General features: G+C 42.5%; 1 protein-coding gene across 5 annotated transcripts in view; it reads right to left on the reverse strand.

Moving 5' to 3' along the window:
* Window positions 1-6,981: 6,981 nt before the first annotated feature.
* Window positions 6,982-16,563, reverse strand: part of RFX1 (regulatory factor X1) — an 82,044-nt gene continuing 72,462 nt past the window's right edge. For all 5 annotated transcript variants that reach the window (XM_089652646.1, XM_089652645.1, XM_089652644.1 and 2 more), the window contains one exon: window positions 6,982-13,715. In XM_089652646.1, coding sequence (XP_089508772.1) covers window positions 13,549-13,715 — 167 coding nt within the window. In that variant the 3' untranslated portion in view covers window positions 6,982-13,548. The remainder of the gene's footprint in view (window positions 13,716-16,563) is intronic.

Genomic DNA, 16,563 nt, shown 5'->3' on the forward strand with positions numbered 1-16,563 from the left:
CCCTTCCGTTGGAAGGGGGGGGGGGCGGCGGCACCGCGCCACCCCCCTAAAAGTGTCAGTATGCCGTATACCGGCGTATAAGACGACCCCCGACTTCAGAGGAGATTTTCAAAGGGTAAAAAGTCGTCTTATACGCCGGCAAATACGGTAGATATGAGAAGGATAGATAGATAGATATGAGAAAGATAGATGGATAGATAGATATGAGGATGGATAGATATGAAAAGGATGGATGGATATGAGGATAGATAGATATGAGAAGGATAGATGGATAGATATGATGGATGGATATGAGGATAGATATGAGAAGGATGGATGGATATGAGGATAGATAGATATGAGAAGGATAGATGGATAGATATGAGAAGGATAGATGGATAGATATGATGGATGGATATGAGGATAGATATGAGAAGGATGGATGGATGGATAGATATGAGAAAGATAGATGGATAGATAGATATGAGGATGGATAGATATGAAAAGGATGGATGGATATGAGGATAGATAGATATGAGATGGATAGATATGAGAAGGATGGATGGATATGAGGATAGATATGAGAAGGATGGATGGATATGAGGATAGATAGATATGAGATGGATGGATAGATATGAGGATAGATATGAGAAGGATAGATGGATGGATAGATAGATAGATATGAGAAGGATGGATAGATATGAGAAGGATAGATGGATAGATAGATATGAGGATAGATAGATATGAGAAGGATGGATGGATAGGAGGATAGATAGATAGATATGAGAAGGATGGATGGATAGATATGAGAAGGATAGATGGATAGATATGAGAAGGATGGATGGATATGAGGATAGATAGATAGATATGAGAAGGATGGATGGATAGATATGAGAAGGATAGATGGATGGATATGAGAAGGATAGATAGATATGAGAAGGATGGATAGATAGATATGAGAAGGATAGATGGATAGATAGATATGAGGATAGATAGATATGAAAAGGATGGATGGATGGATATGAGGAGGATAGATAGATATGAGGATAGATAGATATGAGAAGGATAGATAGATATGAGAAGGATGGATGGATATGAGAAGGATAGATGGATAGATATGAGAAGGATGGATGGATATGAGAAGGATAGATAGATAGATATGAGGATGGATAGATATGAGATAGATAGATATGAGAAGGAAGGATAGATATGAGGATAGATAGATATGAGAAGGATAGATGGATAGATAGATATGAGGATGGATAGATGGATAGATAGATATGAGGATGGATAGATATGAGATAGATATGAGAAGGATGGATGGATATGAGAAGGATAGATGGATAGATAGATAGATATGAGGATAGATAGATATGAGAAGGATAGATAGATATGAGAAGGATGGATGGATAGATATGAGAAGGATGGATAGATATGAGATAGATAGATATGAGAAGGAAGGATAGATATGAGGATAGATAGATATGAGAAGGATAGATGGATATATAGATATGAGGATGGATAGATATGAGAAGGATGGATGGATATGAGAAGGATAGATGGATAGATAGATAGATATGAGGATAGATAGATATGAGAAGGATGGATGGATAGATATGAGAAGGATGGATAGATATGAGATAGATAGATATGAGAAGGATGGATGGATGGATATGAGAAGGATGGATAGATATGAGAAGGATAGATAGATATGAGAAGGAAGGATAGATATGAGGATAGATAGATATGAGAAGGATAGATAGATATGAAAAGGATAGATGGATAGATAGATATGAGGATAGATAGATATGAGAATGATGGATATGAGAAGGATAGATGGATATGAGAAGGATAGATAGATATGAGAAGGATAGATAGATATGAAAAGGATAGATGGATAGATAGATATGAGGATAGATAGATATGAGAATGATGGATATGAGAAGGATAGATGGATAGCTATGAGAAGGATAGATGGATATGAGAAGGATAGATGGATGTACATATATAGATAGAGAGAGACAGATACACAGATAATGCATTCCGAACGTATTCAGACACCCGTCACTTTTTTCCAATCTTGGTAGGTTATAGCCTGATACTACAGTTGCTTTAAATTCATTTTCGCTCTCCTGAATCTACACTCAGTACCCCATAATGAATACAAATGTACCCCACACGGATGTTTTGTAAATAATTTTGAAAACCATTAATCATTTTTCTTCCACTTTACAATTATGTGCCACTTTGTGTTGGTCTATCACATAAAATCTCAATAAAATACATTTATGTTTTTGGTATTAACATGAAAAAATGTGGAAAATTTCAAGGGGGAAGAATACTTTCAAGTGTGTGTGTGTTATATATATATCTGGAAATGAAAACAGAAGTCTGTGTCATGTGACTGGTTCTGTGTCCAATCATATCTCTTCTTCATACTTGATACAAAATTAAAGAAAATCTCAGGAACAAAAACCTTTTTTTTTTTTTTTTTTTTCCAGTATGTCTGGAAATTGGCAGGTTTTTACTGCTGTCACCAGTGAAGAGATTTCCCCTCTCTTCCTGTCTTGGTGAGTGCCGGATCACATACAGTGGATATAAAACGTCTACACACCCCTTTTAAAATATCAGGTTTCTGTGATGTATGAAAATGAGACAAAAACGAATCATTTCCAAACTGTTTTCACCTTTAATGTGACCTATAAACTGTACAACTCAGTGGAACAACAAACTGAAATCTTTTAGGTGGAGGGAAGTAAAAAAAAAACACTAAAAATAATCTGGTTGCATAAGTGTGCACACCCTTAAACTAATACTTTGTTGAAGCCCCTTTTGATGTGTTTCCAGCACTCAGTCTTTTTGGGGATGAGTCTATCAGCATGGCACATCTTGACTTTGTAATATTTGCCCGCTCTTCCTTGCAAAAACACTCTAAATCTGTCAGATTGTGAGGGCATCTCCTGTGCACAGCCCTCTTCAGATCACCCCACAGATCTTCCATTGGATTCAGGTCTGGGCTCTGGCTGGGCCATTCCAAAACTTTCATCTTCTTCTGGTGAAGCCATTCCTTTGTTGATTTGGATGTAAGCTTTGGGTGGTTGTCATGCTGAAAGATGAAGTTCCTCTTCATGTTCAGCTTTCTAGCAGAAGCCTGAAGGTTTTGTGCCAATATTGACTGGTATTTGGAACTGTTCATAATTCCCTCTACCTTGACTAAGGCCCCAGTTCCAGGTGAAGAAAAACAGCCCCAAATCATGATGCTGCCACCACCATGCTTCACTGTGGGTATGGTGTTGTTTTGGTGATGTGCAGTGTTGTTTTTGAGCCAAACATATCTTTTGGAATTATGACCAAAAAGTTCATCCTTGGTTTCATCAGACCATAACACATTTCCCCACATGCTTTTGGGAGACTTCAGATGTGTTTGAAAAATTTAGCCAGGCTTGGATGTTTTTCTTCATAAGAAGAAAAACATCCAAGCCGCTCTACCCCATAGCCCAGACATATGAAGAATGTGGGAGATTGTTGTCACATGTACCACACAGCCAGTACTTGCCAGATATTCCTGCAGCTCCTTTAATGTTGCTGTAGGCCTCTTGTCCACCTCCCAGACCAGTTTTCTTCTCGTCTTTTCACCAATTTTGGAGGGACGTCCAGTTCTTGGTAATGTCACTGTTATGCCATATTTTCTCCACTTGATGATGACTGTCTTCACTGTGTCCCATGGTATATCTAATGCCTTGGAAATTCTTTTTACCCTTCTTCTGACTGATACCTTTTAACAATGAGATCCCTCTGATGCTTTGGAAGCTCTCTGCGGACCATGGTCTTTGCTGTAGGATGCGACTAAGAAAATGTCAGGAAAGACCTACTAGAACAGCTGAACTTTATTTAGGGTTAATCAGAGGCACTTTAAATGATGGCAGGTGTGTAGTGACTCCTATTTCACATGATTTTGAATGTGATTGCTTAATTCTGAACACAGCTACATCCCCAGTTATAAGAGGGTGTGCACACTTATGCAACCACATCATTTTAGTTTTTTATATTTACTCCCCCCAACCCCCTCCCCCAAACGATTTCAGTTTTTCAAGTGATTTGGTCAGTTTAAAGGTGGAAAAGTTCTGAAATTATTTATCTTTGTCTCATTTTTTTTACATCACAGAAACCTGACATTTTGACAGGTGTGTAGACTTTTTATATCCACTGCGTGTGTGTGTGTGTATATATATATATATATATATGTATATTAGAATTATGGAGGACATTGCTCTTGGGAACCTTCAGTGCAGCATAATTTTTTATTTTTGGTAGCCTTCCACAGATTTGTGACTTCCAATAATCCTGTCTCTGAGCTCTGCAGGCAATTCCTTTTGACCTCATGGCTTTTGCTCTGATACAGTATGCATTGTCAGCTATGAGCCGTTTTATAGGTCTCCTGTACACTGCAGCTGCTAAACTGACGTTTAGGAGCAGTTGAATGTTTTTTTGGGTTTTTTTTTTTTCCCCTGAAGCTCCTGAACTCTCCCCTATGGTATCTTAAGTGTCCATGTACACATAGTCGTTTAGAGGGGTTTACTGGCATTTCTCTGAAGGCACAAAAACCGCCTTCAGGACAAGATTTTAAATTTAAAATGTCAAACGTGCCAAAAAGCACCTAAACGCTAGGCGCATTTCGCACTTCAGTATTTATTTCAATGCCCAAAATAAATGTCAAATTCTGGCCAATGAAATAAATCAACTCCCAAACAACAAATGCTGCTAAACTCTGCTAAATGCACCTAAACTGGTGTGAAAAAATGCAGTTTAGGTGAGTTTTTAATGCTGATTTCCTCCCGTCAGGAGAAACAGTGTTTACCATAAACTAGTGTGCATAAGGCCATAGTGAGGTGTGTGCGATTCCAAATCATGTGCAATCAATATCATTTACCACAAGTGGACTCCAATCAAGGTGTAGAAACATCTCTGCAATGATCGAGAGAAATGGGAGGTGCCTGAGCTAAATTTCAAGCGTTGTTGCAAAGGGTCTGAATGTGATATTTTGTTTTTTCCCGTTTTCATGTCACAACTTAAACTACTAGTTTCAGGCTGCAACATAACAAAATAGAAAAAAGTAAAGGGCAGGAATGCAGTCACTACATTCAAGGAGCCCCTCACCTGCTTGGCCTTCAAGGGATGTTTTTTTTTTCTTTTGGACCCACCAATATGATATTGTCTTTCAAGGATATCACTGGAGACCTGGGAACCTACCTGCTCCGGCAAAGGAAGAGTAGAGGAAGGTCAGCTAAGTCTTCCTTCTTTTACCCCCCCCCCCTTTCCTCCTGCTCTGGAGTAGGCATACTTAAAGCTTGGCCATACACGGGTCGAATTCCGAAAGAAGTTTCTTTTGAAAATCATTTCTAAAATTTTCATTTGAATTTTGCACCATTAGTGGCTCGTAGAAACGGCTGCTTTTTGAGCGACCATCAAATTTGAGTGATCGGGCATGTTGGAAATTTTTTGGAAAATTAATGAATTTTGAATCAATGATGGGAGAATCGTGCAGGAAATATAAACGAAAAAGAAATGAGCCTGAGCGGTGACCTGGAAAAAAAAAAAGAAATATCTTTTCTGTAGCAGCATGAGAAATTGAAGGCTTGGTGGTTGAATTTTGAAATCAGTGGTGGCACCATCGGATTGCAAAACGCACGAAATTTCCAATTTTCTAAAGAAAATTAGTCCGGAATTCGACCCATGTGTGGCCTGCATTTGTCTTCAAAGCTGGCCTTCAAGGGATGGTTTTTCTTTTGGACCTACCCATATGATATTGTCTTTCAAGGATATCACTGGAGGCCAGGGAACCTACATGCCTCGGCAAAAGAAGAGCAGTGGAAGGTCACCTAAGTTGTCCTTTTTTTTTTTTTTTTTTCGCCTTTCTTCCCTCCCCTCCCCTCCTGCTCCTAGAGTAGGCATGCCTAAAGCTGGCCATACATGGGTCGAATTCCAAAAGTCTTTTGAAAATCTTTTCTAAATTTGCATTTAAATTTTGCACCATTAGGGGCTCATAGAAATGGATGATTTTTGAGCGACCACATTGAATTTGAGTGATCGGGCATGTTGGAAATTTGTTGAAAAATTAATGAATTTTGAATCAATGATGGGAGAATCGTGTGGGAAATATAAACGAAAAAGAAATGAGCCTGAGCGGTGACCTGGAAAAAAAAAGAAATCTCTTTTCTGTAGCAACATGAGAAATTGAAGGCTTGGTTGAATTTCAAAATCAATGGTGGCACCATCAGATTACAAAACGCATGAAATTTCCAATTTTTCTAAAGAAATTAGTCTGGAATTCGACCCAGGTGTGGCCTGCATTTGTCTTCAAAGCTGGTTCTCTGACAAGTTACACTTCTCACCATTTCGGAATGAATTTTTCCCTAAAGACAATCCTTTGCCTATGCTCTTTCATTATGCGCTCAGTTTGAATTGTTCAGGCTTATGAATGGTCGAACTTGGAAGTGAACTCCACAAGATACTCAACACAACCTTCCCGTGATGCGTTGGTTGTTACATCCCTCGTTGGCCGCTGTCATCTTTTTTCCAGGTTGCTGTCAGGGGCTGGTTTTTCGGCCTTTTGGTTAGCCCGTGGGGGATGAGGTGATCCTGCGTGTGAGCATGAGAGTCAGGCATTCTGGAACAGCCACAAGGTTCCAGAAATGCACTCTTTGAGCTGATGGTCCATTCATGAGAAGACTGCAAGCAGGCAGATGGCATGTCTCTTCCGTAATGAAGAAAAAAAAAATTGCTTTGTTGCAATTTTTTAAATTGTAGGTTTAGTTCTGATTTGAAATCAACCTCCATAAATAAAGTAACTACATATCTTGGGGCGTGTCTCCCAAGCAATTCTTTTTTTTTTTTTTTTTGAATGAAGGATTTGAGTGTTAAAAGTTGGTTCTTTTCCATTAACCAGTTACATTCAGTCATTAAAAACATTCATAAATCCTGATAATGAACTAGCTTGTTAAGTAACATACAGAACACCGCAAAAATTTATTGTGCATTTAAGAAATACTACAAAAAGTTAGAAAATTGTTTTGCTCGCTGTTTCCCCCTCTGCTTGCTCATCTCGCCCTTCACGCAACATCCAGACAAAATGAAGGTTTAAAGAGATTTCATGTATACAAAATACAACGTATTCCCTCTTATACAGACTAATCATCATCACAGGTCTGACAAATAAGTGACGGGTAAGGCCATAAGGTGGGGCAGAGCACAGAGGCTTCCCACTGCGACATCACAATATCCAACAGATGAACAATTAGTCAGGTTTAGCACAGATAGAAGCAAAGAAGAAACAGTCAGAGCTGGGCGGGGGGGGGGGGGGGGTCGCTCTGCTGTTGCTGGGGCAGTTTAAGGCATTAGACTGTAGCTTTAAATTAGAGGTAGGCCGTTGCTGGACCTCCAGGCCCTGAGGAACTACATATCCAGCAAGCACTGATTTGTAGTTCAGCAGGAAGTGGGGGGGCTCAGCTCCAGTTTTGATCACACTTACTGGAGGGGAAATTTGGCCACAGGAACAACATGTGCTCTGTGTGTACAAATATACTGGTCAGTCGTAACTAAATTGATGGCCTTCAGGGTGTTGCAGATTAAGATCTAACAGAAGGATCATAGTATGAATAGATGCATGGCTTCATTATGAGAGCAAAAGGTGGATTATCCCTCTAGAAGAGGGGTCTCCAAATTTTTCAAAGGGCCAGTTTACTGGCCTCCAGACTGGGTGGCCAGTGGGGGTAGAAAACGTCCCAGGCCTAGCATCTGTGAAAATAAACATTGCCTCAGGGTTGGTGGTCAGTTACATAGCACCTATGGTCAGTAGGAGGAGGAATAGTGCCCCGTCATGGGTGTCAGTGGAAGGAATTATGCCCCACTGTTGGTGTCAGTGGGAGAAATGGTGCCTCATATCTGTTGGAGGAATACTGCCCCAAGGGACGCAGTTTAGAGACCACTGCACTAGAACAGAGGTGTCAAACTCCATTTCATGGAGGGCCACATCAGCATTATGGCTGCCCTCAAAGGGCCTATTGTATCTGTAAGACTATGCATGCAGATTGCAGAGTTGAGTAGTATGCTACGTCCAGAGTGCAGAGTTGAGTGTGCTACGTCCAGAGTGCAGAGTTGAGGAGTGTGCTACGTCCAGAGTGCAGAGTTGAGGAGTGTGCTACGTCCAGAGTGCAGATCTGAGGAGTGTGCTACGTCCAGAGTGCAGAGTTGAGGAGTGTGCTACGTCCAGAGTGCAGAGTTGAGGAGTGTGCTACGTCCAGAGTGCAGATCTGAGGAGTGTGCTACGTCCAGAGTGCAGAGTTGAGGAGTGTGCCACATCCAGAGGTTGGAGTTGAGGAGTGTGCCACATCCAGAGTGTGGAGTTCAGCTCTTTCACAGGCTGTCCACATCTCTTTTTCCACCCCTTCTCCTCAGTTCTGACTTTTGCACCACTCTCCCCCATTCCCCACCTCTGCACCTATCTCCCTCTACAGCCCTTGCCCCCACCCCCAAAAATGCCTTTGCATCTCACCTACCCAGCCCAGCTCTAGTACCTCCCAGCAGTGTAGGTGGCTCTGCCTCTCTCTTACTTGCAGGGAGATCATTGGTCGGCGTCTCTCCCCACTGTGAGGGCAGGTAGGGATCTGTGACAGCCGCAAGCCATGGAGTGGAAAGCTGTCCTTGTAAACACAGAAGCCTTCTGTACTTACAAATAATGGTGAGCGGAAGGTGAGGTCTGGAGGTGGAGGGATGAAGCCATGTTCCAGTTGAAAAAAAGCCCTGGCTGCCAGGACCCCATGAAAAGGCCTGGAGGAACGGATTTGGCCCACGGGCCTTGTGTTTGCTCTAGAACGTGTTGGTGACATTATGGCATGAGGACCCAAACACTTGTACTTCATATCCCCAACTATAGGGCACAGCATGCATGTACTGACTACATCACCTTCCTTTTTAAAGCTAAACTGATATAAAAAAATCTAAATCTGTGCCTGTTCTTCCAGTCCGTAGAGAAATGCTAGTTCTGGATGTGGACACCTGGCATCGTCCTTTATGATTGGCTCCTATTCAAAAGTATTTGATTCACTTAATCATCATGTCTGTTACTCAGGCCTAAGAGACGACGCCAAAGGGGCGCTAATACTTTACAACAGTCTGCTTTTCCAAGGCACCAAACATGGCTATGGGCTGAACAAGAGGGAATCAAATGATTCCCCCATCCACACTAACCCTGTGGATAGAAGAATCTCCAGTACCAGCTATCGTATTCAGGTCGCTGCTGTGGCTGTCTAAAGCCAGACATTGACCATCTGAATGTTGGCTGGTTCATCCATGTATGGGCAGGCTGAATGTACCCAAGTGATCGATCAACCGGGGTACAACCAGCCTGCCGGGTTTTACATGCAATTATTGTGAGCGGCTGTTATAGCTGCTAGCAAGAATAACTGTGTACTCCTGGCGGGGACAGCTTGGCTCCATGGAAGGGATTCCCCTGTCAGCACTGTCTGTGTTGGAGAATCGAGCAAAATTCTTTCCTGCAACCACAGGTTGCAGGAAAGAAATTTGCTCCATCTATGGCCAGCCTAAATCCAGTGGTGCTGCCAAATGTGACTACATTTGATAGGATGCAGTTCCTGTTTAGCCATTCATTTTCCACCCAGCTCAGTTGATTTATAATGTTGACTTTTGTCAAGATGGGTGCTGCTTGCAAGACCACCGACGGCTCCAATTTCAGCTGCTGCATCAGGAATAGGCCAAAAGCCGTCTATGGGGGGTGTCTTAAAGTGGTAGTAAGCTCTAGGGCAGTGGTTCTCAACCTGTGGGTTGCGACCCCTTTGGGGGTCGAACGACCCTTTCACAGGGGTCCCCTAAGACCATCAGAAAACACATATTTCCGATGTGTAAAGAGCAGCTACTGTGTTGAAAGCAGCTACTCTGTTAAAAGCAGCTACTGTGTTGAAAGCAGCAGTATTGGAGGTAAAACGACACTTCATGAATTATAATTACTGGGTAAATAATTTTATGGTTGGGGGTCACCACAACATGAGGAACTGTATTAAAGGGTCGCGGCATTAGGAAGGTTGAGAACCACTGCTCTAGGGATTAAAAAAAAATAACCAGTCCCCGTGCAGGTCTAAGTCCTAATGTATTACTACGCACCGCATACTAGTACAATATGAAAGACTTTCCTCCAGAGTGAGCGGTCCAGCGCTGGGCTGTCACGGCTCTCTCTGCTCCTCAGCGCTTCCACGTTAACTTGGTCTTTTTCGGCCGCTTGATTGGCCGGGCTGCAAAACCATCACTCCTGTGCATGCACATTGGGAGGCACCTCGCCACAGCACACAGCGGGCCGTAAATGCGGTTGGAGCTGCACTTGCGCAGCTCAGATCGCATTACCTGCTGACAGGCACGGGGGTCATTTATTACACAAGAGACCTCTAGGGTCTCCTCTGTTATAAAAACTCTGCCTGTTGTATTTACCGGATATGGTTTACTACCACGTGTACCTCTACATGGCTTTCATGGAAGTTCCTCTGATCTGTGCCGTGGTTTCCTCTATCCATCTGTGTCTGTCCTCCCTTAGCTAGCTCAGAAAATGGGGATATTATTTAGTAATGTTATGGATGCTGGATAATGATTGCTGGGCGGGGCGGTATAAGCCCTGTCCCAAAGAGAATGGACATTAGGAAGACAGAGCTCATCATGGGAGACAGGTCATCTCCGTTTGATGTTTTAGGTTGAGAAAAGTGTGGGAAGCCAGCCCGATGTATTTCTCATGCCTCTCTTGGAGTGCCATAATGGGCATCGCTGGCATGATCACCAAGTGAACATAAAGAGGAATGAAGTTAACAAATCAAATGATTGATGAGCGGCAATATATTACATTTTTATTATTGGGTTTAGATTCCCTTTTTGCTGTCTCTCATGGGGTAGGAACCCTTTGGGTGTGCACACCCCCTACTGCTTCTCTAGGCTGCTGTGGTTCTTCGAGGGGAACTTTCTGACCAGGTATCACTATCCTGCAGTTGTTGAGCAAAGCTGCTAACATGGTGGAGCCAAGGCACCAATAAACTGCCCAACAGTGAATGTCAAATATAATGCGGATTCCAGACAAAGCTTGGAGAAAGGGAGTAGATGAGGGAACAACCCAACCAGTTCAGAATTCAGGAACTCATTCAGATGGGTGAAAGAGAGCAGATAGGCTGCTGCATAACACCAAAGCTGGACACGGCTGCATTGTGTGCTATGGCTGCATACAAGCAGGACGGTTCACTCTGGCCAAGTTGTATGCAGCCAAGACCGGCCATGACTGTAAGCTGGACATCCCAGGGTTGATCAGTCCTTAAATCACATGTAACTGCTTATCTGGTGAACTGGCCATTGATTGTGAAGGGAGCAAAAATCTGCAGGAGCCTGTGCACTGTACCCACGATCCACTGATCACAGTTGCAATGCTTTGCAGACAACTTTTTTTGCTGCAAATATGGGTGTATTTATTTATTTTTGTATTTTTTTTTTTTTTTGCAAAAGGTTCTGCTCGTCTTTAACCTTTTTGTAAGGGGATTGTCTACCAAAAACGCACCTTTTTTTTTTTTCAGGAACCGAGTGGACTTTCACACTGGATTGGCCAATTGCCACCTACTTCCTGGAACTGACACACAACAAATGGCACAATACTCTCATGTGGGACTAGCTGGCCACCTAACAAAAGGCCAAATCTTTCTTCTTTGGGTTGGTTCTCTTAGTGGTCAAACCACCCAGATGTCCCTCCATTACAGTGACCAAGGGATTCGGGATTCTTTCTGTTCACTGGTGACAGCTCACTAGTGGCAGAATCCCAGTGTGACATGACAGTCATCATGCATAACCTCATGCCTGAGAAACAGGTCCTTTTATACACGTTTGGACTATGAATCCATGGTGTGCCGGTAAGAGCTGTTCTTAAAGCGGAGTTCCACTCACCTGTCAAAAATTAAGTCGGCAGCTACAAAAACTGTAGCTGCTGACTTTTAAAAAAACAGCCACTTACCTGTCCCTCGGTGTGTCCCCCGCAGCCCGTTTCACCGGCCGTCCTGTATTCCAGGAGTCCGGAAACTTCAGTGTGGGCACCCGGCTGTGATAGCTTGCGGCTTCACAGCCGGGTACCCACTGCACATGCACGAGTAGAGCTGCACTTCATGAATGGTCCTGTAGTCTTCTGGGACCTGTCACGTGTCCCAAAAGACTACAGGAAGGGAGGACACCTTCCACTTCCGATCGCCTAGGCAACCTGAGAGCTGCAGGACTACAAGTTCCATCATGCCTCTGCAAGTCACAGCTGTAACTGTCAGTTTTGTAATCTTTGCAATGCCTCATGGGAAATGTAGTTCCACAACAGCTAGAGAGCCACAGGTTGCCTACCCCTGGCCTAGGCGATCGGACCAGAAGTGGGAGCGGGTACCTGCCAAATTCAGGTACCCACCCCCCCCAAAAGGTCCCAATCCTTAATAGGGAGTAGTCCCTAAAGTGGAACTTCCCCTTTTGGGTGGAGCTCCGCTTTAACTTATAACCTAAACAATCCACTTCTTCCCTCCATTCTATTTAACTTGCTAATAAATGCAGCAATATTCCTGTATGAGAAGCTTTAGATGCATGCTGCCTGTCTCTTAAAGCCTGAGTTGCACATTGGCCCCAGGCCCCTGACTTTGCTCAAGTTGTCTTCCAACAAGAAAGCAGCCCAAGGCTCAGCTTCTCCCGGAACCTTTGTCTGTTTTTGTTTTGTCCATTAGACGGTTTACAGTTCTGCCAACATGTTGGCAATGCTGGGCTGTTAGACACCCCAGCATGATATGCAAACTGTCATCCATGTAGTCTGTAATCAATATTATAAAAATAGACATAAAAGCTGTACAAAACATCAAGCTTTCAAACCGTTTTTTGTTTTTTTAAAACCATGGGATTTTCCCTCAAAGCTTTCAGAGGGATCCTTCTGTCAGATCTTGTACAGCACACTGATGGTTTAATCACGACCTCCCCGTATGCTGTCATGGCACAGAGAATTTACCCGGCTGGCACGATACGGGCGCTCGTCTAAGTCCGTCATGGACTTAGGTTTTTCCAAATTTTGCAGGATTTCATAAGGGCAGGACTTCTGCAATTTAAAATACACTTACTCTATATATAGAATATGAATATACATATAGACACGCACAAGAAAAGGTCTGCTGTAAGCTCGCCGAGCTATGTACATATTGTTGAACGCACAGCAGCACGATGGACCGTATACTAGATATATACAATTGGATTTCCTTGCAGTCTGTGCTTGTGGGGGGGGGGGGGGTTGTATGTATATATATTTGATTATATACACACACATAGAGTGGTCATCTGTGACTGGTATAGAGGACACAGCCAGGTCTTACTGGCACAAGAGCCCTTATCCTTGGAGTTGTAATGATCTCATAGCTAGTGCATTGTGGGGATTTTGTTGGTACGGAGGTAATATCCCCCTCCTCCGTCCAATCCGCACGCTCCCAGAAGGCTCTGGTGTAGCGTTGGCCAATCAGGTGCTGATTAGGTTGTGGACGGCACCTGCACAAATATCCCCTGGGTGTCCGTACGTGCTAGCTTGCTGGGTGGCTCGAGGGAGCTGGATTCCAGGGTGTTGGAGGAATCGATATTTAGTGAAAGCTCATGTGTTACTTCCTCATCACTCTCATCCTCTTCTTCTTCTTCCTCATCTGGCCAAAGAAATAGACAAAAATTAATATGTTTTTTATAGAGACAGTACCTTTTAACCACTTCAAGTCCAGACACTTTTACCCCCTTCCTGTTCAGGCCAATTTTCAGCACTATCACACTTTGAATGACAATTGCGCGGTCATGCCATACTGTACCCATATGAATTTTCAGCATTTTTTTGAGACAGATAAAGCTTTATTTTGGTGGTATTTATTCACCGCTGGGATTTTTAAGTTTTTGTTATATGAATTAAAAAGTCAAAACATTTTTAAAAAGTGTTTTTCTTATAAAATTTTGCAAATAAATAATCTTTCTTCAGAAATCTTGGCCAAAATGTATTCATCTATCTTTTTAGTAAACAAAATAACCAAAATTAGTTTACAACCAAAAATTAAAATTTTTCAAAAAATGTTTTTACATTTTTATTTTTTATATTTGTTTTTTTTTATATTATTATTATTTTTTTTTTTAACATACTGTCACCCTAGTGACACTGTACTACTTGGGGGGGTTGATGAAAATTTATTTTTTTACACTGCTTTTACACCTATAAAGGCTATAAAAGCAATCATTTCTCCTCTCTGGCTGCATTCTTTCCGCCATTGAGAAATACTGTGTGAGCTGTGATTGGGCACAGCTTGTCACATGGTACAAGGCTGCTGTGAATAGCCTTGTAACATGTGACCTCTGTGATCATTCACAAATTTCACACGTAGTAAGCAATGATGTCAGAAGTGACATCTTGATTACTATTATTCATGTGATCACTGATTGGCCAATCAGTGATCACATGAATCGGGACCTCGCACAGAGGTCCTGTACAGCGATCACGGCGCCCCGTGCTCCCAGGGAGTGTGCACAGGCAATGGATGCGGGGGGACATTTAAAAACGTCCACCCGCATCGGCAGCACAGGAAGTGGTTAATTAGTGTGCAGTAATTTTTAAAAAATGTACTTTTTTTTATTACTTTTTCGTTCTCTACAAGCTCTTTTTTATGGACCTGTAGTTATTTTTTTTTAGAACTACAGGTCCAGAAAGAGAGCTTGTAGAGAATGCCTGCCTGGAGTTCTCCAGACTCTGGTTGCAAATAGTAAATATGAAATATTCAAATTCAGTATTTCATATTTTCTGAATTAAAAAAAAAAAACAACAAAAAAAAACCCAGCTGTATGGCTCAGAGGAAAGACATGCACAGAAGGAAACCTTTTCAAAGAAAAAGTATGACTAAAGCTTTTTTTGGCCATGGTTTTATTTTAGATCGGGGGGGGGGGGGTGCACTTAATTTCAGCATTTCAGAGATGCAGGTTCCGAGCCAGCGGCTGATGAGATTTTGTCTGATTCAGAGTCACATAAATCCCTGTTGGATGAGCTTATTTTTTTCATCCAGACTATGTAGTTGTCAGTTTTAGAGCCGGCAGGGAATAGATGCAGTATCGGATCAACGCTGCATCCACCTAGGCGAGTCAATTTTTTTTATTTTTGTTTTTAACCCATACTTCCCGTTTAAAGGAGACTGTTTTGGCTCTTTGAAGCTAGAAGATCAGCCTGTTGCTTCTACAAGCATTGTCTTAGGCTACGTTCACACTAGCTTTGTCAGCAGGCGTCAGACAGGCGTTTGGGAAGTGTTTTTAACTCTTCCCAAATGCCTATGAAAATTCTGCACATGGCAGCACACAGTGCTGTTCACATTGAAGCGTTAGCGTCACGGAAAAACTGACACCTCATGTCTAATCAGGATTAGTTGAAGCCTCCCATTCAAGTCTATAGTGCCGCTCCTTAAACACCTGGCAGGCGTTTGCGGGGCATTTGTGGGGCGTTAACACCATTTAACTTCATTATAGGTGTTTGTGGTTTTAACGCTTGGCAAAAACCTCAAAACCGCACATAGGTCTGTCAAACGCTATAGGGGTGTTTGGCAAGAGTTAGAAATAAGTCATGTGTGAACGAGCCCTTAGGGTAGTTTTTATGAAAGAGGTAGATGTCCAAAGCACTGGGGCAGATGCATGAATGTGTATGCCCTTTATTATACATACAGCGTCCTGTTAGACAGATAGAACAGGGGAAGATTTACTAAAACTGTTGCACACAAAATCTGGTGCAGCTCTGCATAGTAACCAATCAGCTTCCAGGTTTTATTGTCAAAACTTAATGGAACAATCTGAAGTTTGAAGCTGACTGGTTACTGTGAACAGCTGCACCAGATTCTGTGAGCACCAGGTTTAGTAAATCCCCCGCACAGTGTCCTCCAAGTCTAGATACTATATGTGCAGTCAGGCACTGCCTACAGCTGACCTAGTGAAGCTACATGAGGCAACATTTCTTAAATACACCAAGATCTCTATGACCCGATACCCCTCCTCTTCCATCACGGCAATGTTAAACCAAAAACTCAATATATTGCGGGAATGTCAGACTTGTTTAGCATGAGACGCCGCTCAGACCAACACAGTGCTGATTGGATGTGTGGCCTCAGGCAGTGCTGCTCCAGCCGCATGGCTGAGGCCACAGATCCAATCAGCACTTGGTTGGTCTGAGCGGCGTCTCATACTAAACAAGTTTGACATCCCTGGAGAAGTGAACCCGACGCCTGCTCCCATCTTCTAAACACCGGCAGGGAGACATTTAAACCTCAGCTTAGAGCAAAGCTTCAGGTCTCTTCATGACTAATATACTGCAGCTTACTAATCCTTTGATGTGGAGGTTGCATTGTTTTTTTTTTTTTAAAGGCTTTTCCCTTCCATCTTCACCTGGTGATCCTGCCAGTGACACTAGTAATGAAGCCTTTTCCTTCAGCTCAACTCAAAAAAACAAAACACACCAAAAATTATACACATTAACCATTTCAA

The sequence above is a fragment of the Staurois parvus genome, unplaced genomic scaffold (assembly GCF_062004578.1).
Source record: "Staurois parvus isolate SC_StPar_1 unplaced genomic scaffold, SC_StPar_1.0 ptg000689l, whole genome shotgun sequence".
Classification (NCBI taxonomy): Eukaryota; Metazoa; Chordata; class Amphibia; order Anura; family Ranidae; genus Staurois; species Staurois parvus.